This window comes from Drosophila hydei, unplaced genomic scaffold (genome assembly GCF_003285905.1).
Source record: "Drosophila hydei strain 15085-1641.00,03,60 unplaced genomic scaffold, DhydRS2 tig00000001-arrow-pilon, whole genome shotgun sequence".
Taxonomy (NCBI): Eukaryota; Metazoa; Arthropoda; class Insecta; order Diptera; family Drosophilidae; genus Drosophila; species Drosophila hydei.
This window is the reverse complement of record NW_022045643.1, coordinates 12,594,611-12,621,215: the sequence shown is the minus strand read 5'-3', so window position 1 is coordinate 12,621,215 and position 26,605 is coordinate 12,594,611. Positions and strand designations below refer to the sequence as shown.

Here is a 26,605-nt window from a genome sequence, read left to right as displayed (position 1 = left end):
GCTACAATTAATTTCTCTTGTATGTGAGTTTAAGTGCGTGCGGTAGTGGGCGTGTGTGTTGCCTAGACCAATCTTAAGTATCTAACTAATTTAGATAGTTGCAATTTGTCTACGCCTAGCATAACTGGTATATGTATTATATATGTATATATAAATATATAATATATATGTGTATAGTATAGAATTAAAGTATGTTTAGGCCTAATCATACTTCCCTTTCTTTTCTCTTTATGCTATATACAACGTTTTTCTAAATATATTAATGAAGTTTTTGAACTTATTACACAACTTACGAGTAATTAGCAATTAAAAATTCTTAGCAATTTTGGAGTTTGTTTTTGTTTGTGGTTTAAGTTTTTTGCAGCTTACATAGTTATCAGTTTTTCTTTGTATGGATATTTCTGCTACACAAAATAAAAGTAGAAAAATTTGTGTGTGTTGTATAAATACAAAAGAATAATAAATAGGCTTAAACGTTTAGATTTCGCTTGTTTGTTACTCCATAGTATATAAATGTGTATAAAAATAGTTAATTAAAAAATCTTAGATCTACACACGTTAAACTTGTAATTCGTACAAAAAAAAGTAGTTTAAAATAAGCACACGCTTAACGCATCTGTTGCTGTTGGAAGTGTTTCGAAGTACCTTTATGTGTATGTGAGTGTGAGTGTGAGTGTGTTTGTGTGTGGGTGGGTGTGTCTGTGTGTGTTTCTGAAGGGGGCAATAGTAGAACAGTTATGCGCATTCACCGAGTCAATATTATCGCTCTGGGTATGGCAAACACGCATAATCTTGAACGCTAATAAATCGGCGGCGCTGGCTTTGGCAGCACAGCAGCTGTTGCTGCCACAGCAACGGGGGCGTTTGTTACACTGCTGGGTGGGGCTGCCACAACACTTGATGCTGTAGACGATGGGCTGGACGATGAAGCATTGCCACAGCTATTGTTGTTTATGTTATTGTTGTTATTGTGCCGCTGGTTGCGCAGTTGCTGCTGATATTGCAGTTGTTGCTGCTGCTGCTGCTGTTGATGTTGATGATGTTGATGCTGCTGCTGCTGGAGCTGCAACCGCTGCTGCTGGTGCTGCAGATTGTGCATAAAGTAGGCGTTCACATTAATGTTGCTGTTGCTGCTGTTCGTTGTTGCTGGAAGTGCTCGCACATGTTGCATTTGGGGCAGCACCGGCTGCAGTTGTTGCTGTTGCTGCTGCTGTTGTTGCTGTTGGTGATGATGCTGCAAATTCAATTGACCAGCGGCGCGCATCATGTGCCAGTAGTTATCATCGCCAATTGGAGCCTGTCGACTGCCGTACTTGAGCTGCCGTGTTATGTCCTGCTTGTAGTCGCGATGATCCCTGTCAATCGCGTAGGCCTTGTCGCGCAGCTTTTCGATCGTCTTCTTAAACTCGACAAAGGCTTGTGGCGACTGCTGTTGTAGGGCGCTGGCCAGCGGGACCAGCGGATTGTTCTGCTGCTGCTGTTGTTGTTGCTGTTGGCTGTGCTGTGGCAGGGGCAGATGCTGATGGTAGGCGAGCGGGTCGAGCAGAGCGTCCAGCAGATTCATATTGGACATGATAAGCGTGTGTATGCGCTGTAAATCGAGCGCCGGATCGAGAGCGGTAACCAAATCCATTTGAAAGTAGTCCATTTCCTTGGCGGAGACGTTCTTGCAGCCTGGCGCATTCTCATCTGAGCGGCCGCAGCAGCTGTAGTAGCCACTGATAAATGCCGAGGGATGAAAGTATTGCATCCGGATGGAGTTCATTAGGCAGATCTTATGTAGTAGGTCGAACCACTCGCGCTCCTCCACGCAGTTCGTCGTTTGTACAATAAGCGGGCGGTCTTTGTGCACGATCTGTGGAATGGAAAATGTGAACAATCGTTTGAAATAAGAAAACAAGTTTTAAATTATTAGCGTTCTTTTCACTTTCAGCCTATATAAATAAGCAGTGAAACCGCCGCAATTGTCGTTTCACACGCGCCAAAATCCCACGCGTGCCTCCAACGTAACCGAATTCTTTGCTTTAGCTTTAAAGTGCGCCCGCGACTTCTTTAAAGTTTTGAAATTTCCCTTTTTGTCGCCGCAAAACAGAAATGAAAAGGTGAAGCAGAAGACTAACTAACAATGGCTCGGCAGTTCGAGCTGGAAACTTTAGTTGGCCATAGCTGGGGGGAAGTGCGGCATGTTGCCAGCTCATTTTCATAATAATGTTAATTATTTTTAATTGCGAGCTTGCCATTTGCATAGACGCAACGCGTATAGATGGAAATTCAAGTGATAAGTGAAAGTTTGTGCCGATGTTACTTTTGCTGCTGCCCTTTGCAATTACAACTAATTTCTTTGCCCTCCAAGCGGCTGAGTATAAATCAAATTTTAACTTTAAATATAATTCAAATTAATCAAATTGGTTCTTGGTGACAAAAGGTCGACAGCATACCTACATTACTCTATAGTAAAACAAAGCCATCAAATCCAACTAAAAGATTAAGTTTCTCATTGAATAAAGTATTACTAGTTGTGGGCCACACACACGCACACATGCAAGACATATGGCATCCGTGTCTGACGCACACACGCACACATTTGCTGCAACGCAACTGAGCACTGAGTATGTGTGGGTTGCCTGCACCTAATTTATTTATAAAAATTCATTTGTAAAATTGTGCATTTCCGGTATTATTGTCTTACATTCAATAGGGTATATTGACTATGTCTGAACGATGTTCTTTTAAGTGTCTAAGGAGTATCTAAGACTCAGTCTGTATATGCATTTCCCAGCTCGTTTTGCCAACTGCAACGAGGCGTGTCCATTCCTATTGCTTGATATGCTGTTCCACTTCTTAAGAATAGACTTATCGATCGAGTGATCTGTAGTTGCAACTCACCTTGAAGCAGTTTTGCATCTTAAAGCTCTTGTCTTTCAATTGCTCCACGCTTCCGATTTCCTCAAGTGGTATATCACAGATGGGTTGCTTGCCCTTCGACTTGGCATAGCTTAGCGAGTGCGTTGTCAGGCGAAAGTAACGTTGCTTAAATTGGCGTCCAAAGCGTTTGCGGCATGTCGGATATTTGGTCATCATGCTGTGCACCCAGATGGATAGAGACGGACAGCGAGACACACACACATAGCAAGGAGAGAAAGAAAGAGAACGAAAACAAATGAGCAAATGTTATGCATTTAATGCGTAGTTTTTTTGTTTGCAATATAAAAGTAACAAACAACAAAACAGAATTTTAAAAGTTCCAAAATTAAAAGCAAATTTTCTCTTACCCCTCGCTAGACGTTAGTATTTTTTTGTATGTGCAAATGGTTTAGATGTATGTGCGTGCGTGTGTGTGTTTTTGTTGTGGATGTGTGATGTGTGGTGATGGGAGTTTGTTGGGCGTGATGTGATGATATGGGTTGTTTTTTATTTTATTTGTTTTTGTTTTTGGTTTTATTTTAAAGCAGCACGCGCGTAAAAGAAGAGAAAGACAAAGAAAGTTTTGGTATTAGAATAAAATAAAGCATAATCAACCAAATGTAGTGTATACAAAAATTTGAGAAATGTTTGTACTAAGAGAAATGGCAAGGATGGAAAACTATCGATAGCGTGATATAATCGATTGGAAAACTATCAATTGTTTTCCAATATGCAAATATGTATAGAAATCAAAGAATTTGAAAAAAACTTACCCCTCCTTTAGTAATACTGGTTCTAGTGGCAGCTGCGGCATTGCCTGCAACTGTTTGCTAGGCGTGTCGCAGGCATTTGGCGTTGAGATGACCTCGAGAAAGTGCTTTACCGCATCCACATGCTTCTCAGTGCAGAATTTTTTGTACAACTCGCCGGTGTACTCCTCCTTGCAGGGTTGCTGCGACGATCGCGAACTGACCAAATTGCCCAGCGATTGTATCGTTTTAGAGATGAGCGTTAGGGTGCGATTCGTTTGGGCATCCTGCAGAGAAAAAGAGCAAAATGAGATCAAGAACACCAAATTGTTATGTTTCTGCTTACCAGTCGCTCTGTGGTCAGGTCAAAAAGCTTGGGACCTAGTATGGCGGGTGCAAAGAATCGCAGAAATATGAAGCCAGAAACCACCGAGTAGCGTACCTCGCGATTGCGCGGAAAATGTTTGCCTGCGCATTCGCGCAAATCATAAAAGATCTGGCAGAGGACCTTGGGACAACGCTCCGCACTTTTAGTGATAGCCTCGAAAACGCGCTCCACGTAATCCTTGAGATTGTGCAGATTAGTGTCAACAGCTGAGCGATCCTTCACCTTGCTGGGATCAATTTCGCATGGTTTCTTCTCGGCAACAATTTGTGATAGCACCGGACGTAGCGTCTGGTGCAGATAATGAAGACCCGATAGCCGCATTGCTTCATCCATCATCTTGGAGACGAGTGTATTACCACGGAAAATGGTCGTGGGATCGGTCAGATTCGAAATTTCATGATCAGCCAAGGCTTTGATAATGGGCGCAATGCGCTCCGTATGCGTGAAGAGGCGTACTAGGGGCTGCGCCACCTCCGTTTTGCCCGACACGAGTTCACCGAGAATGTACACTGAGGATAGGGTAATAGGCCGCTGATCAACCGACTCCAGAAGCAAGTTAAGTAAATCATCGTAGGTGGCAAGCGGAAATACATGATCTGCTGTATAATTTAGATTCAGGCGTAACGATCCAATTGTGGAGTCCACGCTGAGTCGAGTACCAGGTGGCGTGGCGCAGGAACGGGGTGTGGCATTCAGGGAACGGCAACTGTTCGTCGTGGTGCGCGGCTGCAGATAATACCAAGCAGATGGCTGTACCGCCTGCTGCTGTTGATTGTTGAGCATCGGGAGACGGACCTCGCCCAGGAATATCTTATCTGTCATAGCGCCATGAGCGTCGTGCCAAAGCGTGACAACAATCTCGCAGAGATCAGCGCCGCCAAGTGGGTAAATCGCATAGGCCTTATTCGCTGAGGATTCAAGCGACGCAGCAGATTTGTTACTATTCGTGGTGCCCGTGCTGCCTGCCTCAGAGTCAATGGAGAGATCGAAGTACATGACCTCATCGAACTCAGGATCGACGGTCTTCTTGCGTTGCTTAGTGCGTTTCGTAATCACCTGCTTGTTGCTGTAGTAGGCCGTGCAGATGACAAAGGGATCACAGGTGCCCTGCTTTTTGGCCAGATCTATGCACGCTGGCACACGAATTGCCACGCGCACATTGCTGGCGTGCGCATTCTTCCAATTGGCCAGCTGATCCGTGGAGGATGCTGCCAGATGCGCCTGTAATTGCAGCTGCTGTTGCTGCTGGTGGTGGGGCACATGTCCAAACAGGCCTGCCGCCCGAGTCTTGAGTGTCATGGCCGCAGAGTTGGCGCCACTTGCTGCTGCCGCAGCTGCAGTTCGCTGAATGTTGCTTAGTTCGTTGTTCTCCTTGTAGTCATTCAGATGGGCACGTTGATGATGCGGATGATGCTGCAACGAATGCTGGACCAGTTCGATGCTTTCTGTTAGCAACTGAGGAAGCTCCTCGAAGGTCACTTGAATATGCACCATACCCTGCACCTCTGAATCGGAATCGACCGGACGCAGCGAGAACCAGTGATCCTTGTGGTTGTACTTGTGCAGCTCCTCTCTCTTGATAGCTATTTTGCCAATTGGCTTGTCTTGCTTCATATCCCGGTCCCACACATAGACAGATAGATAGCGAAATCGACGCGGTATTTTGAACTGATACTCCTCGCCAAAAAAAGGCGACAGGGTGCGTTCACTGATGGGTGTGCGGCATATTTCCTCCTGATCCAAGGCAATGGTGCAGTATACATCTCGAGTGCCCTGAGTGCTGCAACTTGTGTTTGCTGCATTTCGACTGCTCAGATTTTTTGCTTCACCTGAAAGTCAAAAATTTGTTTTTAATATAAGAACGCAAGTAAAACTATTACTGAAAAATATTAACCGATCTTCAATTGAAACCAGTTGTTCCGTGAACCGAACCGGCAACAATCGTTTGATTGTGACTCCAGCCCTAACGTAAAGTGAATAATTATGCATAACTATCGCCATAAATTTGTTTTGGTTTCAATCATATCTAACATCGATAAGATTACGCTTGACCTCTTCAAAAGTAGCGAAATCTCATTGCGAAAGCAGCAGTTGCTTAACAAATCATTACGGCTTAAATACAACATTATTTAGCACAACGTATTTGAGCGTTTCGTCGGCTCACTTTGATGCCGCCAAAGGGCAGGCCAACACCAACGTGACTTCCTGTGCGCCGATAAATTGCATTATCGATGCGCAGCCCCACCTGGGTGAAAAACAAGCGGCAACAACAAATACAATGCCAGATGCTTGACTAGACGGCATGTCCCTTTTTTAGAGCGTTAAAAGTTAATAATAAGAGTGCGCTGCTGCTGCTTCTGCTGTTGCCTTGATAAGCCAAGTTAATCAGGCAATGACCAGCGGGAAGGCATTGGCAAAGTTAACTCAATACAGTAAAAACGTTGTAACCGATTTCGATATACTCTGTTTACAGTTTAATAATAGAAATACATTTTTACCTTGTGAATTTAAAACTGTAACCGCACAGCAGTGACTTTCAAACTAACACATTTATGGTATTTGCATATGTGAAATATTTTGTATCAATACAAATTCAACAGTTTGATGCATAAAACTAATATACTCTTTCTTGACATTTTGCACAGAATATAAAAATTAGCAGCGGCAGTCGAGCGGAAATATAATGCGTATGATGAATATATATACATGTGTGTGCGTGCCAGGCAGCACGTTGGCATGCAAAGGCAAATGCGCAAAAATTTTGTGTTGTGCGACTCTTCTGGCATTTCCATGAGCCGAGTGGAGAAAATGCCTCTCCGGCCATCCTATTGACACAGCTGGCTGGGCTGGACTAGGTGAACTACTATGATAGCGACTCGCCTATGTGCGTGCGTGTGTCTGTGTGTAAATGTTTCTTTTGGCAAGAGACCAATTGGGCTATACATATATATATATATTTGCCTATTGTTTGTACTTGTGTATTAGTGACAGAATAACGTTTCTTTTTACGCTCGCTCGCGCTCTCACTTTGTTGTCGTAAGAAAAAACCCAACAAATACGATTGATAACAAAAGACGATGAAGCCGACGGTTGTCGTTGTTGCTTTTATTTCGTTTTTTTTCGTCTTGGCATTCCAAGTTTCGTTTTATGAATGGAAGAGGCAACGTAAATGCTACAAGAAAAACAATACAGTCACATTTTATATGCAAAAATACAAACGAAAGCAGCAGCAACAACAAAATGAAATGAAATAAAATACAAATCAAATGACAAAAAAATGCTTTTACTCTTTGCTCCCCCCGCTCGGATACTATTCAGTCGTTTGCTTACTCTCTCCCTCTCTCTCTCTTCTCTCTGTCTGTCTTTAGCTTGCTCTCCTAACAGCGACACGACAGACAGTAAGTTTCATTCATTCATGATTCATGAATTGGCATCGCGCGCTGCTGCTGCTGCTGTTGCTGTTTTGTGTCGTTTTCACATTTTTTCGCCTCTGTTTTTGTTGGCAGAGGGAATTCCATGCTCCTCACAGCCAGTCAAACAAACTGCCGAATTTTGTGCGCTGTTATACTATACGCTGTGACACTTTATTATACAAAATTCATTAATGCAGGTTTTTCCTTCCTTCCTTCCTCTGGCTTTCGTTTATGCTTCTATATTGCGTGGCGTTGTCACATGACAATACACATATACAAACACATATACACGCATACACAGTGAAATTCCGTTTGAATGAACTGCAGCATTGGCTAAATTTAACCGTAATAATTGGGTTTTATACCAAATTATTTAATCACAGAGAAAGTCAAGGTAACGTGTTAGTAGATAACGAATTTCTAGGGAACCCAAACCCACATACACACATATATACATATATATCGAAATGAAATTGCGAAACTGTAGAACAGAGCGCACATCATCCGTTCGATTGGCCGTCCTTGAAAACGGTTTAAAGTTCATATCATATTACATGTGCCAAGTAATCATTCCACTTTATGGATGGGGGCTTTTTATAAACTCAAGCGGAAGTGAAGTTTTTTTCTTTCTGGTTTTGCTTTTTCCAAAGACGTACGATATTTTATAGATTTTATAGAATTATAAAGTATAGTAAACAAAAACAACATTTGATTGTTATGTTACCAAGAATCTAGTAATGAATTCGGAAATTCCCTTCTTTTAGACACTAATCTATACACACGAGAGATGACTCGAGTTCTTTAAAATATCTTCGATAGATCATAAGATAGAACTTGAAGTACTCACTGAGCGAAGCTCTTCGAGTCATATGAAATGCATTGAGGCAATTAGAAATTAAATTATGTATTGATAACAAGACTTTAAAAGGGTTCAATTTGTATTTTTTAATATGAATCAGCTTATATGATTAGCGCAATATCTTTTTGGCTCTTCCCCCAAATTTATTTGAGTTGATGGAGGGATCTAATAATAGCGCCTGTTTTACACGTGTTCCATGTGGCAACATCTAAGGCCAGCCACACACACACACATACACATTGAATGAGTGCTCGACACGTCCCCCCCTCTCTTCCATGATGATGAGAAGGAAAACGTAAGCCAAAAACAACTTTGACATTTGCTCATGGAGTGTGCCCCGTCAATGTCATTCAGGCGCACACAAAATTACGACACGATTCGTGCAGCTAGAGAATCGGCTTTTCAAAGATAGATGTGAATATCTCTATATACATATATCTATATATATATACTGTATGTATGTTAACGTAAAAGGCGCGCCTCGTGTTTCGACAGACTCATTAAATGCTTTCAATTTCCAGGTCCCCGAAACGGCAAAAGGAAAATTAAATTTAAAGGCTTTGTAAATAGATTTAATTTTGATGCCAACTCTCCTACGCTTTTCCTTCTCTTCTCTGTCTGTCTGTCTGTCTGAGTGTTTCCCATTTTCTGTTTTTCCTTTTGCACAATATGCAAATTGATTCAGTGCAGCGTGAAACGCCTGCGAATTAATGAGGCGATTACTTCAAGAGCACTGCATAAAAGCTAAGAAAACGAAGGAAAGACACTTTGGACTGGGGAAAAAAGAAGTTGTGCGGTCTGCGGATATTCTAAAAACAAAGAAAAACGACAAACAGCTCAAGATTGGCAATCCGAAGATCGAATCCCCTTCCAAAACTTAAATGTATTAAGTGTGTCTATTCAGATATCTTTAGATTTATATACATTAGAAAGTATATACAATTATTTATTGTAATTCAGCAACATTATGCTGGAAAAAGCGAATCAAATTATTATACCCCTTTGCAGGGTGTAGATAAGGAAAAAAAAGTCAGCGAAATTTGTATGCGAACGAAACGGAAATAGAGATAAATTCTCTCGCGCTTTATATGTGTAGTGGATATATATTTTGTTCGCACTGCCGAGTCAGCGGATGAGAGATTTACAGACAGACCAAACGACTTTGACGTGATGATGATGATGATGATGATGATGACGTCTGGGTCTCTGGCCGTTTGTCTAAACGTCAGCTTCCTGTCGAGCAAAGATTACTTGCACTTTATGCAGATTTTAACCAAAGGTGTACGCCCTCAAAGCTGCACTCTAACAGATGTGTGTGTATCTATGATATAGGTCTCTGCTTCTTGTTGCATTCATAATAGCGTTGCACATTTTAGCTGCATTCATTTCCCTAGGCCCTGTGAACAACTTCCTTTTTCCGTTTGCCACTTCCTTTTGGTCACATAAAAAGGGTTACGCTCCAATCTAATTGGAACCAAAGGAAGTAACTGGTTAGTTAGCGTGCAATCAATCCAGTTTACTTCAACAGGCCAAATATGCAATTGCATTTTCATTTGATGCTCTTCTCCAGTCCTCCGGTTCTCCAGTTCTTGAAGAAATGAGTACATTTTAATCATTTACACAAAACTTCCCTCGTCTGCTTTTGCCCGGCATGTCTGCTTCGTCTCTTTCTCTATCTCGCTCTCCCTCTCTCTGTATCTCATCTGTTGCGTCCGTCTTTGTCTGTTGCGTTGCTGTACGTGCCGATCGATTTCCGGTCTGATTACGTTTCTCATCCACACGATCATCTTCTTCTTTCGCCTGGTCGCCCGCCCGCTTCCCTGTGCGTCTGTTGTTTGGCTTCTGCTCGCGTGTTTACAGCTTTTCATTAGCGTCATTGTTCGTTCGATCGATCGATCGATCGCTCGTTCATTGCCGTTTTGATCATTCTCTTATGAAGCACTTGATGTCGCTTGATACACGCGGTAAACGAGCCCTAACTTATGGGCAGCTATCTAGCCTACCTGTATGACTATTGTTATTGTTTGTAGGCTGGCTGTATAGAAACAGGCAACAGGCAAGTAGCTTTCTATCGTTTGTTTGAGCTAATTCATAGCAACGAAACAGTCACACTTAGTATTTTTATTTGACAAATTAGTAACCTGCAAGATTTTTTCCATTTGAATTTAATGTGATTCATTCAATTTATAAATTTTTCCTATACCTTATAATAATCATAATCATTCAATATTCCTCCTGATTTACTACAAATTCTTTCTCATTTCTGTCGGAATTCCGTTGATTTCTTTCGTATATTTTTCTTGTTTTGGTTATCAATTTCATGTCTGGACTCTTGTCAGCATCTTAATATAATCAATATGGCAATGAGTAACCGCATTTCTGCCTTGTCATTGCTAGTTGTATCTTGTGGTTGCGGTTGGTTCAGATGATATATGCGAGCGCTTTGCTTGTGCTTGTGCTTTATTTATTATACAGCTCTACAGCTACGAGTACGGCCACGGCTTTCTGTTTTTCCTCTGAGTTTTCATCAGTGCAACTTCAACTAATTATAAATGTATTATTATGACAGGTCTCATGTGGCATGCCAAGCAGCCCGCGATGCTCATTTTTGGCGCCATTAACCTTCAATTAACCATGTCTGGCAATCAGTCAAGTCACTGACTTTGTCACCAACTGTCGACGACAACGACAACGACACACGACTCGCATCTAAAGCAGCGACTCGACAACATAATGCACGTCGAGGCCTCTGGATGTGACCAAAAATAGACGCTTATTAACTTTGCCAAACCTCTGAATTAACAAAAACAGCAACAGCAACAGCAACAACAATGACAAAGTTGCTCTGTCGCCAAGTTTGTATAATAGAAACAATAACAAATAAACTTCTGCTAAAACGCCCACAACAAACCAACAATTGTTACCATGTTGCGTGGGCTTACGATAAATATAGTATACGACTATTGTCTGTACGGGAGGTACTATTCTTGACCAGGTTGACATCGCATAATAACTATATGTACCCACTATCTAAATACAGTAAAGCTTGCCTAGATTCATTTCTATAGGTATTATGGGACTTCAAAATAGACTCATTTTACTGGGGAATAATTAAGTTCCAAGCTAGCGTTCTCCTGATTATCTGAAATGTGGAACTTTGTATGTTCTTCTATCCAAAAAAAAGTAGGGTAAAGTGAAATACAACTTCAACTGAAGATTTAATAAGCCCATGACACTTCCGACCTGGGACACCTTTATAGTGCCTGCCACACACATAATCTTAAAACGACACTTGAAACAAGCGAAGCGCGCATAAATAATAGCATTAAATTTATATTTATGTTAGGTTAGCAAACGTAATAAAGGCAAACTTGAAGTTTTAATTACAAATTACATGAGTTAATTTTTATATATTAATGCCAGTTGGGTTATATAAAAAAATATATAAAAGAAGTGGCAGCACAGCGTGAAGTTCAAAGCCTTGGTGCTTAGGGTGCAGAGAAGAGCCCAAAGACAATCAACCCAGGGCTGACCCCAAGCAAAGTCAAAGCACATCAAAGTGACGCGAGGCGAGGTCAAGCGTTAAGTCATAAAAGACGATAGCCGGAAGGAGAGGGAATGACTCAGAGCGAGAGGGGTTCAACTCTCTGTGTGTGCTGCATTATTATTACGACTATGGTTGGGCAAGAAAGTAAAAGACAAATGTTAATCATTCGAGCTGTCGACAGTTGCAGCCTCATCTCGATGACGACGATCGTGATGAGCTGCGAGCGCAAGTCGATGACGTTGTCAACTGTTGTTGCAGCTAATCGACGCAGCGGCAACTTCAGCTACAAGTTAAACAACATTGCCACAAAAGTGCATAGCAGGCGACCTGAATAAAAAGTATTTTAGTAACGCGCTAATTACATGCAATTGCTGTTCTTTGGAAGTACAAGTACAACAGCAGCAACAACTGCGACGACAACAAGGACAACAACCGCAGCAGCAGCAACAATTTTGAAAGTTTTGCTAACAACAATTCTAAAGCGTTGAAGCTGGTCACACTTGACTCCTACCTAAAGAGTAGTGATTCGTGTCGAGAACTTATACTGCATCTCATATTATTATAGTATATGGCCACACTAAATATCGAATTTGATTTGAAAGTAAATGTAGCAATTACTTTCGATAAATTATCTAATCCGCCATCGATTCGAATATCCAATAAGAACAAATTTCGATTTTTATTACTTATGATATCGTTCGATTGCACGAGTCAGTATAATAACTACTCCACTTATGCAATGGTTATCGAACTATACATTTGGGTATGACATGAACAATGCATTATGTTCACATAACTGAACTAGTGAATGAAATTAGCAAAATAGTAGACGACGTAGGGTTGCCGATAGTGCCCTTGACTCTAACAAGTTAGTTACTAATATTTGGAGCACTTAAAGTGTGAAAACTACAGCTACAAAGCAACAGATAACTGAGTTAGATTGTGCTTAAATATGAACCTAGCACAGGCAATAACATTAAAGAGTTTCAAATGAAAAAATTCCATTTTAATTGTTCTTTAGCCAAGTAACAAGCATACGCAGCTTATAAAGACAAAAATATGTATTAGAAAAATGATTTAAGAAAAAAAAAAATAATAAATGAAGCAACCGACAAAGACAAAAGGAACACGACAAACGACAAGGCAGACTAATTGTCAACAAAGCAGCGAAGATCAACAGAGATCAGAAAAACAAACTAGAATAGTCCCAGGCACTCGGACAATCCTCTCCTCAGTGGTTCAAGTGGTTGTTGGCAACCAGTTTGGGATTTGCTGCTCAGACCCCAACAACAACCAACCGGCTTTTAATTAATTGCCTTTTTAGGCAAAACTATTTCTTGTTGTACACACATGTACACACACGCACACACACATATATATATATATATATATATATATATATATATATATATATATATGCATGCGTGCTCATTTATGCCTGTTACAACAAGCAAATATATACAACAAACTGTCAGCTACTTGTTAGAGTTTTCAAGTTCAACAGAATCCGCAGTGCGTGTGTGGCCCATGTTAGCCCAGCACGTAACCCTGCCCACCTCCACCTCCACTTCCAACTGGCAACACCAACTGCGTTGTCAGCTGGGCGTCGCGTCATGTAAATTCTCATCAATATTTCAGCATAAATTGTATAGCTGCTTGTCTTGTCTTGTTTCTTGTGCCTAGCATCCCCGTTAAATGAGTCAGTTATGAGTCACTGGCTGCTGAATGGCGTGCGCCCTCTATAGCCGGAAAATTGCAAGTTTGCAAGTTGACCACCTGAGCGCTCAATGGGTGTTGAACATGGGGCGAGGGGATCACATTCTCATTTGCGATCGCATGGAAAACGAAATTTAGGTTATGCGCTAAACATTTTAATTAAATGGAAAAAGTATTACGCCAATTTCGGTCAGTGCTGCAGAGGTGTAGAAATCGCAACAGCGAACAAAATGGAAAGCTCCAACAACAAACAAAAGCGAAACTTTGTGTAATTGAAACTGAGCACGAAGTGGAAGTATTATTAAGCATGCAAAGCATAATGAAGTGGAAATATGAAACTTGAGAGAAAAATATGCAAAGACAGACCCAGACAAGCGGGCACAGTGCACAAAACGAAGAATGGGACGGGAGGGAATGAAGGGAACGTTCAACTTGCAATAGCTATATAACGGTGCTTACATTTTAAGAAGAAACATTTTGTCACAATGTGACCTTAATTTACTCAATGCTGTTGAACTCTATTTATATATGATTTGTTGACTTTAATACTCAGCATTTTTATATGAATTAATTAGCATTCTAATTTTTAGTTTAAATATGTCAATATTCACAGATATGAATAATAATTAAAACATGAAACAAAAATGACATAAATGAATTCTTTAATAGGGTATACCCCGTATTTATATAATATTTGTGGCTATATTTCTTTCGATACCTCATGAAAAACGTCAGCCACCAACTTTAGTAAAGCATAAGATAATAAAGTAAACAGCACAAAAGCTGCTGAGGTAGCATAATGCCGAAAGCAGAAGGAGAAAAAGACAGCTGAGCCGTTGTGGTGCAAGCAGCAGAAAGGAAACGGCTGGCAAAACGGACAGACAAGACAGACAGCAAAAAGTTCAGTCCGACAATGACACAAGCAAAGCACATGCGAAAACAATTGAAGCGTGCAAAAAAAGAGCAGCAACAAAAAGTCTTGGAAAGGGGAGCAAAGCAAAAGCAAAAGCAAAAGTTTTATGGCAAAAGAACTCGAGCCGAAACCGTGCACACACGCAAGAAAGGAAATTCATGTGATGGGAAACGGAAATCAAAAGCTGCTACAATGTTTGCTGCTGGTGTTGTTGTTGCAGCAGCTTTGCATATAATTTATGAGTCCAAGGGCAGGGGGCAGAGGCAGGGAGGTAGTAGGCAGAAGGGGCGACAGCGTAGCGTAGCAAAAGCTGCTTATGAACGAAACGCAGAATGAATTTGTTTGGGCGGAAAATGAAAATGTAAAGCAGCGAACAAGGCCCTGAGTAGAGCGCGCCACTGCTTGGGGTATAAGTAATATGGAAAAGAGGTAAAAATAAATAAATGTGTATCAAGATATGTTTATTTGCAGAGCGTTGGGGCTCCGTGCAGGTGTGAAATGCGATCGGACTACCACGAAAGCAGGCAGGCAGGCAAATGAGGCCATCACAAACACACACACATAAATAGAAGTAACCCTTTTATGTAGTTGTTGTTGTTTCTGTCCCACGTTTTGGCTGTGGTTTTATTTTTGAATTTTTTGTTGCTTTCATAATTCTCTATTCACACGACGAAGAGACCAAAAGCGACAAAAAAGGCGATACAGGAAATGTAAAACCAGTCAAGTACACAAAATAACCGCAACAAAAGCACGAGAATCTGTCGCCTCTAGTCGCAAATGCTGAAGTGGTTACAGTTATGACCAGACAGGAAGATAAATATAGGGAGCAAAAGACAGAGAGAGCGAGAGAGTGAAAGAGGGAGAATGATAAAGCGTCAGGTATAGAGATACAACTCTTGTCCATTCATGAGCAAATGACGATGTTGACCTTTTTTGATATTGCCGATGATGAAAAAACTTTGTTTTGTTATCGGGACTTGGACGTGCAATCAAGAGGCAAAATCGAGGTTATCAGCATCATACATCGCAATCCAGCTGCTCTTGATAATCATTCATAAAACATCATTCGCGTTTGTGTTGGGAATATGACATGAATGTTTGTGTGTGTGTGCGTGCGTGTGTGTGTGTGTGTGTGTGTGGTAGGCGGCAGCACTAGAGAAAAGTACACCGAATTCGAATTCCATTCATGAAAAAACCCACACATCGTTCAATGTGCACATGTATGTGTGTCTATGCGTGTGAGTTTTTGTAAGTGTGTTGGCACATGCGCTGAAGCTGAAGCGTCGTCACTCTCACACAAGCAAAATTCATTCACAAAAAGGGGCAACTGCACGCGGCAGCGGGGGCGATGCCGTAACATTCAGCCAGTCAACGCAACGGCAACGGTGTCGGCTGGTCGACAAAACAGCCAGCGGAACTAGCTTCGTGTTGGCTGTGCCAGCAACAGTAACAACAACAATATAAAATGTTGGTTTGTTGCTTTCTGCATCGAAAAACACACACGCGAGTGATGCCAGAGCGAGATGGCATGATACGGTTGTACCTTGCGCGAAAACAGCACCGCACGCTGCTGCCTCACACTCACACACAATAATGCATTTTCAGCCAAAAAAAATAGCATTCGATACTGTAATTTTTTATCGTTAAACAATAAATTTCATTTAGTTGATTTGTGGAATCACTAACTCATTATTATTATTGCTGCACGTCTTTTTTTTAAAGCTACTATTGAATTTGCTGTTTTATATTTGCTTGGGCGCCTCCTAGCGACGCGCTCGCATTCCAATACACTTTTCACATCAACAAACTAGCGTACGCGTGTAAATTGTTGTTAGTTTATGCACATATTGGCTTCATTTAGTGGTTGTTCTGAAGTTTTCATTGATTTGCACAGATTTACATACCAATTTTCACTTTTAATTGCTCTTCAATTCGGACTTCGCGTGTTTCAGCCATGTTGGATCCATAACTACTGCTGCTGTTGTTGTTCGCGTTGGTGTTTCTGTTGTTGCTTGCCTCAACAGCAACGACGTCAATAGCGTCGTCCTGCTCTTCACACATATATCGCTTCTTTTTCAACAGCATTATGTTAGTGTTGGTTCACAGTGTTGCATTTAGATAAGAATTGTAAATGAGAATAACTCGATTTCGTTCTACCGCAACCGACACAGACAACGTATGCGTTTTGTTCGAGATTTTTTTGTTGACTTTTGTATTTAAATGCTTTTAACATCACTTTATTGTTGTTTTAAGCACTTTATGTATATTAATACTTGCATATATACACATCATTTCTGGGTTTCAATTCAATATTGCATAAAGCCGACAACGACGAATATGCGTATAAGATGCAATGAGCTAAATAATATTCCGATTTCGACTTGTGAAAGAGCGAATAGCTAAATGCAATAAAATTACACGAGCACGAAATCGCACAACCGTTCGCAACGAGAAATGAAACGATAATGACGAACGGAATTCAAACTAACAGAGCAAGAAGAAGCAAGAGAGTAGACAGAGAAAGCATGCTCAAAGAATAGTATGCTGTTAATATAACAGACTCTGTTAAACTATTAAGTCATGTTTCGAGCGTGAAAAATAAATAGGTAAAACTAACAATGTTGCATTTTTATCTCTGTTGGGATGATTTTTAGCATATAGTAATCAAATATTATTTCTGTGATTTCATCAAAAAATCCAGAGCCATGCCAGCAGAAAAAATAACTGTTTATTAACACTGGATTCTCTCTTTTTTTATCGAACAGCTGAGCGCTGAGTGGCGCTAAATGTTTGAATAAAATATTTTGTAGCAAGCCCGTATTAATAGTTGCAAATTATACGTACATAATTGATACAACTACAAAGGGTTTCGCTAATGCATTTTATGTAAAATGGATTATGCAATCAATCAGCCTTAAGAAAATGTAAATTACTTGTTCGCAGCTTAACAGTTTATGAATGAAATTGGAATGCCTAGCAACAGGGGTTGCGCCGGCAACACATATACAAACATTGAGACACACACACAAACAAAGCCGGACTGGTGTACACATGTTGCTTTAGCGCCAAGCGGAAGCAGTGAGTTCCGGGAAAGTTCGGGCATTTTTGTTGCGCTGAGTGCGCTACAGGCGGTCAACATTGTGTGGCTGTACAAATATACAAAAGCCTATTGAATGCTGAGAATATATATTGTATGAATAATACACTTACGTGTGTACATCACCTATATACATATACTTTAATACAGCTTATGAATGTATGTATGTAAACGTAATTCCCTTGCTTCTTAGTCGGAAAATACTTGGAAATTTATTTTGACCAAACTTGCGTTTATTCTCTAGTGTTTAGGATTATTTAAAGATTTGAATGAAGTGAATGAAATAAATCTAAATATTATTTATATAATTTAATTTAATTTACAGCAGGCATTTCTTAAGACTTTCATGTACCATATGTTTTACTATGTAGTGTATTTATATTTTAGGTGGGCGCTTCGGTTCAGGGGCCAAGAAACCGGTAATCGACATTTAAATGCACAACGTAGGGAAATTTAAAATTTACTCGTATTTATTCATTGTTTGTTTTGTTCGATCCATTTGCTGTTGCTGCTGCTGCTCTCTGAACCGCACACGCATTACAGCAACAACAACAACTGTGTGTTATCAGCTACCGCACACATTCACATTAGGCGTTGCCGGCGCCGCCAACAAGTGGAAGTGCACAAGTGGTTGCTGCATCGACATTTGCGCGTTGTTGTTGTACTTGTTTCCGTATGTGTGCATACCCTATATTCTTGATCGGCCTGCTCGACTACCAGAAATATTTATATATATATAAACATTATAAGCAAGCCGATTTAAGCATTTTAAAATATATTTAAATGAATAACTTAAACACATTTAACACAATTTACTTTGCATTAACATTATACACATGCTATAGCTGATTCGAATTGAACTGAAAGTCTGCTAAGTTCATAATTAGGGTATTCGATAGCGTACCCCATCGTTGCTAGCTGAACTTCGTGCGTACGAATGTCATTTGCATTTTCATCATTTCGCTTAACGAAACGTAACCAACGTGGGAAGTTGGAACGGACCGGACCGTCTGCTCGTCAAGTGCTTCGGCTCCAGCTGTCCGTCCAGTTGCTTGCGCCTTCCTCTTGCACGCTGTTCGTCGAAGGTGCGTTCGTCTGCATCTGTGATAAAAATAGAGTTTTCTGTTGGTCTTTGTTGTTATTGTAGCCGCATTTATTTCGATGAGCGTTGGCGTCATTTTCGGTTTTCTTTTTATGCCCATTGTGTGTGGTTGAGAAGGGTATGATGATTAGCTGGCTAAATATGCATTTACACTGGCAATTATCGATAAAACACTGCTTAAAACAATAAAAAGAGAAGCAGAGCACTGTCACTAAGTCAATGTATGATGCATAGAATGGTATATCTTAGTCTATCATTTCCTATGTATTCATCACCATGCTGGTTATTAGTTATATATTTGATGTTTTCGCTTTAAGGTTGGCCATTTTCGTCTGATCATACTCGTCGGCTTCCGTTGTTTTGCCCAAAACTTCATTTCCCCGACATTTCATTTTTTATTTATCACATTTATTTCAGTAACCTTTATTTAATTACACTCTGGTGCATACATCAAATTTCCAATATAGCTATATATAACATATATATGTGGGTCTATAATATTTTACATTTGTATTTTAAGATTTGCGTATGGGTTTCGGATCGCTTATCTACAAATTTACTGGCGCTTTGCACATAAAATCACTAAATTATGGATTTTGTGACTTTTTTTTATATTTAAGTATTTCTTTTAAATATAGACGGACCTAGAGAAATTAGGCTATATTTTTGTACAATAATTGAATTGAATTATGATTGTTAAAAGAAGTCTTTATTCTAATTAAATTAAGCTAAATTGAAATTTGTCTTATCGCTAGTTAAATATATAAGTTATTTGCAAATTGTTATAGATCAAATATTCTGGTAGATTTGGAAGCTGACTACACAGAAAATGAGAAGAGGTCGTTGATCCTTTTAGGGAAAATTCACATGATAGAACAAACAAAGATGGTATCTCATTATGTTTATAAATATTTATGCATACGACTAGAGTTGTGCTGAGATAATGTTACATAGTTAACTAATTCTGACGTACATACATATATATATATATTACAAGTATAGATTCGCTAGCAACTTCGATTTCTACTGACTTAGCTCTGTAATATAATTGAATAGTTGTTAGATCTATTAGGACTCCAGTTCCTATAGCTAGACTCGACTGTATGAAAACGCTTCTAAAAATAAATTCTACAGTAATGTTTGGCAATTGGTGGTCCTTAGACCCAATTGGTGCGCATGCTAGGCTATAAAGCATCGTTGTGACTCTTCGAGATTGTTGTCTCGATCTGATCGATTCGCCGAAACGAGGGCATATACGTGGAGCTGGCCTGTGTGACTATTGAGTTGTTGGAGGAGCTCTGCAGGAAGATAAATATATATATATATATATTTTTTAGATAGAGGATATAGTCGGATGCATCAGATAGGCTTTACCTTTTTCTGGCGATAGGAACGTCCTCGCACTCGGGTTGTATTACGACGCACTGGATTAACAGTCGTCGACTTCTGGGATAGACGCACCGAACTGAAGGTGCTGCCCCGATGCCCACGTCGGATTTGTGGTGACGGCGTGCCGGTAGCTAAGGAGTTCGTTAGTTAGTAAATAATGATTAGAGTATGGTTAGGGATTCGGGATCCAAAATGTGTCTGATCTAGATAACGTTGTTGCCTTTTACTTCAATTAAGAAGACACATCCCTTAGTCTGTTGGGTTGTCCGCCCATTTGAGATTTCCCTGTATACTAATTCCAGGTACTTACGTGTGCCCGGTATCGCGGTGCTCCGTTTGGTGGCCTGCATCATGCCAAAGACAACCGCACTGAAGGAGCCGTGATGCGAGGTCTGTCGCTGTAGGTTGGGCGTCTGGGCGAGTGGCATGCCCGCCGGCATACGCACAGGTGAGATCAGTTGGCTGTCCGAGATGCCCTTTGGATGCACATAGTAGGTGGTCATCATGCCCTTGCCCTTGACGTTGATTTCGCCACGTTTCTGCAGAACGACACGTTACGAATCAGTCTCCCCTCTCTAAGCTTATCAACAGTTCACTAATTACCACACAGGTATAGCCGCGTGAGCAGAGAAACTCTGCCGTGTTGGCCGGTACCTGGACGCGCCAGTTCTCGCCCGTGGAGTCCATGCGTGAGGCGACGTTTACCGTATTACCCCATATGTCGTAGACAGGCTTGCGTGCTCCAATCACGCCACTGACCAGAGGCCCACTGCAGATGCCGACACGCAGCTGGAAATTGTTGAACGCATCGCCGTTGATCTCCTCCAGCTTCTTCTTCATGGCAAAGGCGAACTCCACCAGGTCACAGACGCTATCCTCGGGGGTTTCACCGCGAACGCGCAAATGCTCGTGATTGAGTCCAGCGGCGGCCATGTAGGTGGCGCCCACTGTCTTAATTTTCTCAACTGATGCAAAGCGCGGCTCCTCCAGCAATTCATCAAAGTCACCTGGACGCAGGTGAACGGCAAGCATCATTAGACGTGTGGACACCATTGAATCAATCAACTTACAGATAATCTCATTCAGAATGCGAATACACGCCTTGCCATTGTCGATGTCCTCCGAGTAAAAGTCCTGGAAGTTGGGAATGGAGGCGAACATGACGCCGCAGAGGTTGTGCATTTTGGAGTAGAGCTCGTCCGTGTGCTCGTCGGACAGGTAATACTCAGCCACATGGTCCGGCAAAATGTTCTGGGAGAGCATTCAAATCAAGCATTTAATTAATGAGCAATCACGAGGCTGGATTAAGAAACCGTTACCTTAATTAATGTGTCATTAAGTGCACGATTCGATTTCATGTTGGTCAGCTCTCGTTCCGCTTGCTCCTTCCAAATGAAGTCCAGCCGCGAGGTAACCTGCAAATGAACAACGCCATTGTATAGATTGGGCAATATATGGAAATATGTGCAAAGAAACAATTTATCAATAGACAGCTAAGTTCCTATAATAAGATTGATTTGACTCTGTCTCTGCTATTTGATTCTAGAATAAGTTTCTCTAGGTTTTACTGTGCACTGTGCTTGAAGGACATATTTCTTGAGACTTGCCTAGCTCAGCTCTTATCACGCTCCACACATATTATCGAACTATTTTTCATGTAACACTATAGAAAGTTTTTACTTTATTTTTTTTCTTTTTTACCATTGAAACTGAGAAATCAGGGTATGTTTTTTAGAATGTGTATAACAGGCAGAAGAAGGACTAGCAGACCACATAAAGTACATATATTCGTAAGCAGGACGAAGCTGTGTCGATTTAGACCAGTGCGTCCATCCGTGCGTCTGTCTGTACATGTAAACGTAGCGATCTTCTAATCCCTATAAGCTATACTTGAAAGTTGAAATGCATATATATGCATACATATGCAGCACGTGTTTATAATTTCTCATTTACGATAACTAAACCCATTTTGTAGTTATTGATAAAAATCAATATTCGTTTTTACAAGTATCTTCAATACCTATAGATTTACTGTTAATGTAATGATTTGGTATATTCTCAATGTTGGATACCTCCCCCTTACTTTCCCCACAATTTAAAAAAACGTATTTCAAATACTAGAAAATTGTGCTTTGGCAATAACAGACATATGAATGGTATTATCAGGCCCTTAAAATGTGAACAAGAAAGTCTTTCTGTAGTAAATATTATCCAATAATTTAGTTCCCATAGTAAAGCACATACTGAAGCCCAGCACAGGCTGTGGGGTATCTACTAGTCGGGCCTTCTCGACTAGAGCACTCTTACGTGATTTTTTATGCTATATACAAGCTATAGAAAGTATAAAAGATAGGAGAGGCTTAATGGTATTTCCTAGTTGAGCAGTTCCAGCTAGAGCTTTCTGGTTCACTTTCAAGAATTTAGGAATTTCCTTTAATACGCACTATATTTATAGCTTCTATACAAATGCTCGTAGCTCGTATATCGTATGTCGTATATCGTATATCGTATATCGTATATCGTATATCGTATATCGTATATCGTATATCGTATATCGTATATCGTATATCGTATATCGTATATCGTATATCGTATATCGTATATCGTATATCGTATATCGTATATCGTATATCGTATATCGTATATCGTATATCACAACCAGCTTAATTTCGCCTTTTCCCAAATCAGAAAAATTAACTTTTTTAAGTAACTTAAGATTTCCTTTAAACTTTTCGTTTCTAAATATGAAGAGCTAAGCAAGCGTGCCGTAGAGTTGTTTCCAGAAGTCGTATAAAGACAGCTTAAAGCTAATGCGAAGCAAATGAACAACTAAAGTTGTATATCAAGTGACTTACCTCGACGAGTCTCGCATGATAGCACACCATGATGAGAAAGGTGATGAGCAATATTAGCATTTGTACGCCCAGAGGCATGCCGTTCTGTCTCAGCTTGGCCAGGCTGAAGCTCTCTTCGGTGCTGAACCTGATGAAGATCAGTGTGGTGTAAAAGGCGACCATGCCGAGGGCCATGATTGCCTTGATCAGGTAGTACAGCTTGAGCGCCGTGGCCAGGGAGACGAGGCAGAGCACCCAGGTGAAGACAATGTATTCGCGGTGCACACAGCGGAAACTATCATCCACTGGGACACTAATCGGATTGTGACTATTCCTAATTAATGTGTAGGGTCGATGCGACAACTCGAAGGACTCCAGTGGTGTGGTCAGATTGGCAATGGACTCTATGGACAAGCCACCGATAGCTGGCGCGCGTATTGTGATATTTCGCTGAATCGTCTGCGTGATGGAGACCGTCGAGTCCCTGTCCCAGGAATCGTTGAGGAGCCGCACGTCATTCGTGGTGCCGTTGTAACTAGAGGATGGGCAGAGCACCAGGCCAATCGCGCTTAGCAAGCACATGGACACAATGACGCCGCAAATGAAGAGCGTGCGACGTCGACGCTGATGAACCAATTTGGCAGAATTGATTTTCAGGCAACCAGGCAGGCCTGGAAGTCGATCAAATTGATAAGCACTGACAGCTGTTAATATGAAGCTGATTTACCTGGAAACTCCTCGGCCATCACCAGGACGCAGCAGAAGGTGAGCACCACAGTGCCGACCGCCAAGCAAATGATGACGATGGTGCAGCGTGGGATAATGATGACCTGGCATAGCACCATAAATATCCAAATGACAAACACACAAAGCATGTTGGAGCTGATGGTATGTGTAATACAGAAGGTATAAATCAATTAGCAACAGTTCATTAATTAAAGCCCAAGCAGTCCGAGAGAGGGAGAGAGCGGGAGATAGGCTGAGAATTGTTGACCTTTCACATTTAGTTCGATCCATACGCACCGAAACATATCCTCGCGCAGCTGACAGAATTTCTGCTCCTGGCTTTTGTCGATGAACTTCAATGTCCAGGCATTCAGATATTCCCGTCGTATTTCCTTATTCGAATTGATTTGTATATTCTGTTCGATGAACTCGTCAATCTGTGCGGTATTCCATTAATAGATTATCTTTCAGCATATACGAATCGATTTATCACATACCTCTTCATCCATGGGGGTTACCGAAACGCGATGATCAAGTTTTGAATCTACCAATATGGAATCTGCGCGATTCAAAGTCTCCTCCGGACTGTTTAACTACAAATTTTAATAAAATACCAATTTTATTATTATTATGAAAAGGGGTTTGTGTGTAACAGCGCCATCTAGCGGTTGGTGGATTGTTTTCAAACTATTTCTGCATAAGTTAACTCTGTAAAGTTCGTGGGATTTGAATCGTGAGCAGAGCCACTTCACACGATATTTTGTATTGAGTACAGAATATAATCGAATGAATGCTTCACTGATTACTGGGTTTATTCATTAATATATATATATATATATATCGTAAAGACGTCCGTTTTACTTGGCGAATCGCTCATTAACTGATTAATGTAGCATTCATTAAAATCTTAAATTGTGATGGGATTGTTTGTAGAAGCGCTCTATTTCAAAGTGTCTACAATTATGCTATATATCTTCATGTCCAAATTGATATTTTCAGTATTTTCTGATTATCTGAAGTATCTATAAATTTTCTAAAAATTCTTAAGCTCAAGGATCCTAAATTCTGAGTTTCTTTTCTACTAAAGTTTATATAGATGATTAGTTTCTTCTATAATAGTTTCCTTTATATTTTTAAAACTGATCCCAGCACTCAGTTAGCAACTGGACTTACATTTCTAAATGGTATTTCCGGTATCCACTCGGTCGTGCTCTCGTCTTCTATGACCAGGCCCTTGGCGCTGATGGAGTCCGTTAGATTTTGTATGCTGGCGCCATTGCGCGGCCTCAGCTGCTGTTCCAGTGGATTGGACATCATGGCCGTTGGAGAGGAGACTGTGGACAGGCCAGCAGGTGCTCCGGCGCCACTTGCGTTCGCATTGATGGCAGCACCGGCGGCTATGCCATTGCGCAGACGGCGGTTGTCCAGGGCCACGCCCTCGACTACATTGGGCAGCGAGTTGAGCGAGATGTTCTTCTTCTGCTGCTGCTGGAGTAGCTGTGATGGCTGCTGCACAGCCAGGGCGACGGCGCACTCCAGGCTGCGTCCATCGATGCTGCCGCCGTCGCCAATGGCCACAGCTGCGGTGCTGCCCATGCTGCAATCGTTGCCGCTGCCACTGGCCGAGATCGATTTGGGCAGCGGCGCAGTTCCCGAATGGGGAACAGAAGCGGCAATGCTGCTGCTCTGATGAACGCTGCTGCGCGTGCCAAAGCGTCGCTTGGGTCTGCGCCGAGTCAAGGATGTTAAATGCTGGATAAGAAGAAGCAACAAAGCACTTACCTCAATGGCTCCGTTCGCTTGATTAGATAGGTAGTCACGTTCATCTTATTGAGATGATTATCTCGGGTGCCGCCGTTGCCCGGCTCCACCTCGTAGGCATCGTTCAGGCAGTTGAGAGTCGCCTCCGAGATGTGCACGCGTCTGAAAAGGTGGTGCGGCTCAGTTAGTTGGCGAAAATTAAATTCAAATATTTGTCCACGTTTTCTGCGATTGTGCGTAAAGTTTGCCCACCCCGCAGCTCCCTTCTGTGTGCCTTCCATAATTGGGATGCCCTTGTGGTGCTTGCTGCCTTGTTTTATGTTTGTATTTCTATTTCTCTAGTTCTCTAGGTCTTTAGTTCTCTGGCCCTGGCGCTGCTTCTGGCTGTGGCTATGGCCCTGAATTTGGTCTGTGCCTAGACCACAATTAAATCAAAACATTTTGCATTAAATGGGACCTTTTGCTTTTCATCTTGTTCGGTTTGTGGTCGTTCCCCGATTTGTTTTGTCTTCTTCTGTTGTTGCTGCTGCCAGTTGTTGCTGTTTTCCGCCTCTGTTGCTGGTCTGAGCTAGCAAAAATGACGGCAGCAATTATTGGTTGCTGCCAGCTTTAGACATGCCCTAATTGGCCAATTAAAATGTGGCTAACTGCGAGTTAAGGCTAAGGCAGCACAACACAGCACTAGACACAGCCAAAGTTATTTGGCAGCTCGTTTCGGCTTGCAGCAATTCGAGATTTTTGCATTCCTGAATCTTTGCCAATAAACTTGAGCTGCAATCCGATCGAAATATTATTACAAAGTGCCAAGCCAAAGGTCCTAAATACTTTCAGCAGTGCTTTTTGCCAAATTAAATGTGAAATTCTTCAGTTTAATTTTCTTTTGGGTTAAAATATAGCATACTTTTTGGGGCGCAATTGAAAACATCTTAAGCGCTCTCTAAAGCAATAAATAATCAAATTTAAAATTTATTTGAATAGCTACAAATTGCTTAGACCATTTATGACTATAAAATATATTTTTTATAGATTCAATATTATTATAAATATGTCAAAGAATGCGTTACATTATCTTTACACTTTTCGATATTTTACTTTTTCTATTTTACTTCTAAAGGGAATCTGCGACTGACTTCGTCTTCTAGTGATCGTGCGTCCAACCAACACTGTCACTGCTTGGCAGGCATCTTCTAGGCGTTATTCGTTTATC

The 26,605-nt window shown here is 41.1% G+C and overlaps 2 protein-coding genes across 3 annotated transcripts in view; both read right to left on the bottom strand.

Annotated features, from left to right (window-relative positions):
- Positions 1–389: 389 nt before the first annotated feature.
- Positions 390–16,949, bottom strand: LOC111599801 (GTPase-activating protein). Of its 2 annotated transcripts, XM_023315579.2 has the most exons (6): positions 16,394–16,949; positions 4,000–5,870; positions 3,678–3,940; positions 3,273–3,278; positions 2,887–3,082; positions 391–1,855 (listed from the first exon to the last, which is right to left on the bottom strand). In XM_023315579.2, exons 1-6 carry the CDS (start codon positions 16,572–16,574, stop codon positions 800–802), a joined length of 3,573 nt encoding a protein of 1,190 aa, XP_023171347.2. In that variant the 5' UTR covers positions 16,575–16,949; the 3' UTR covers positions 391–799. The 2 variants fall into 2 exon arrangements, with proteins under 2 accessions (XP_023171348.2, XP_023171347.2); XM_023315580.2 differs by lacking the exon at positions 3,273–3,278 and having other exon boundaries at positions 390–1,855.
- Positions 16,950–19,587: 2,638 nt separating this feature from the next.
- The window catches only part of LOC111599815 (adenylyl cyclase 78C), a 31,760-nt gene continuing 24,742 nt past the window's right edge, over positions 19,588–26,605 (bottom strand). The window contains exons 13-24 of the mRNA XM_030224473.1: positions 25,420–25,560; positions 24,811–25,363; positions 24,135–24,230; positions 23,935–24,074; positions 23,639–23,793; positions 22,933–23,582; positions 21,397–21,492; positions 21,148–21,328; positions 20,681–21,084; positions 20,388–20,616; positions 20,063–20,208; positions 19,588–19,986 (exon numbers count right to left, since the gene is read on the bottom strand). Of these exons, the coding sequence (XP_030080333.1) occupies positions 19,873–19,986; positions 20,063–20,208; positions 20,388–20,616; positions 20,681–21,084; positions 21,148–21,328; positions 21,397–21,492; positions 22,933–23,582; positions 23,639–23,793; positions 23,935–24,074; positions 24,135–24,230; positions 24,811–25,363; positions 25,420–25,560 (2,905 nt within the window). The 3' untranslated portion in view covers positions 19,588–19,872. The remainder of the gene's footprint in view (positions 19,987–20,062; positions 20,209–20,387; positions 20,617–20,680; positions 21,085–21,147; positions 21,329–21,396; positions 21,493–22,932; positions 23,583–23,638; positions 23,794–23,934; positions 24,075–24,134; positions 24,231–24,810; positions 25,364–25,419; positions 25,561–26,605) is intronic.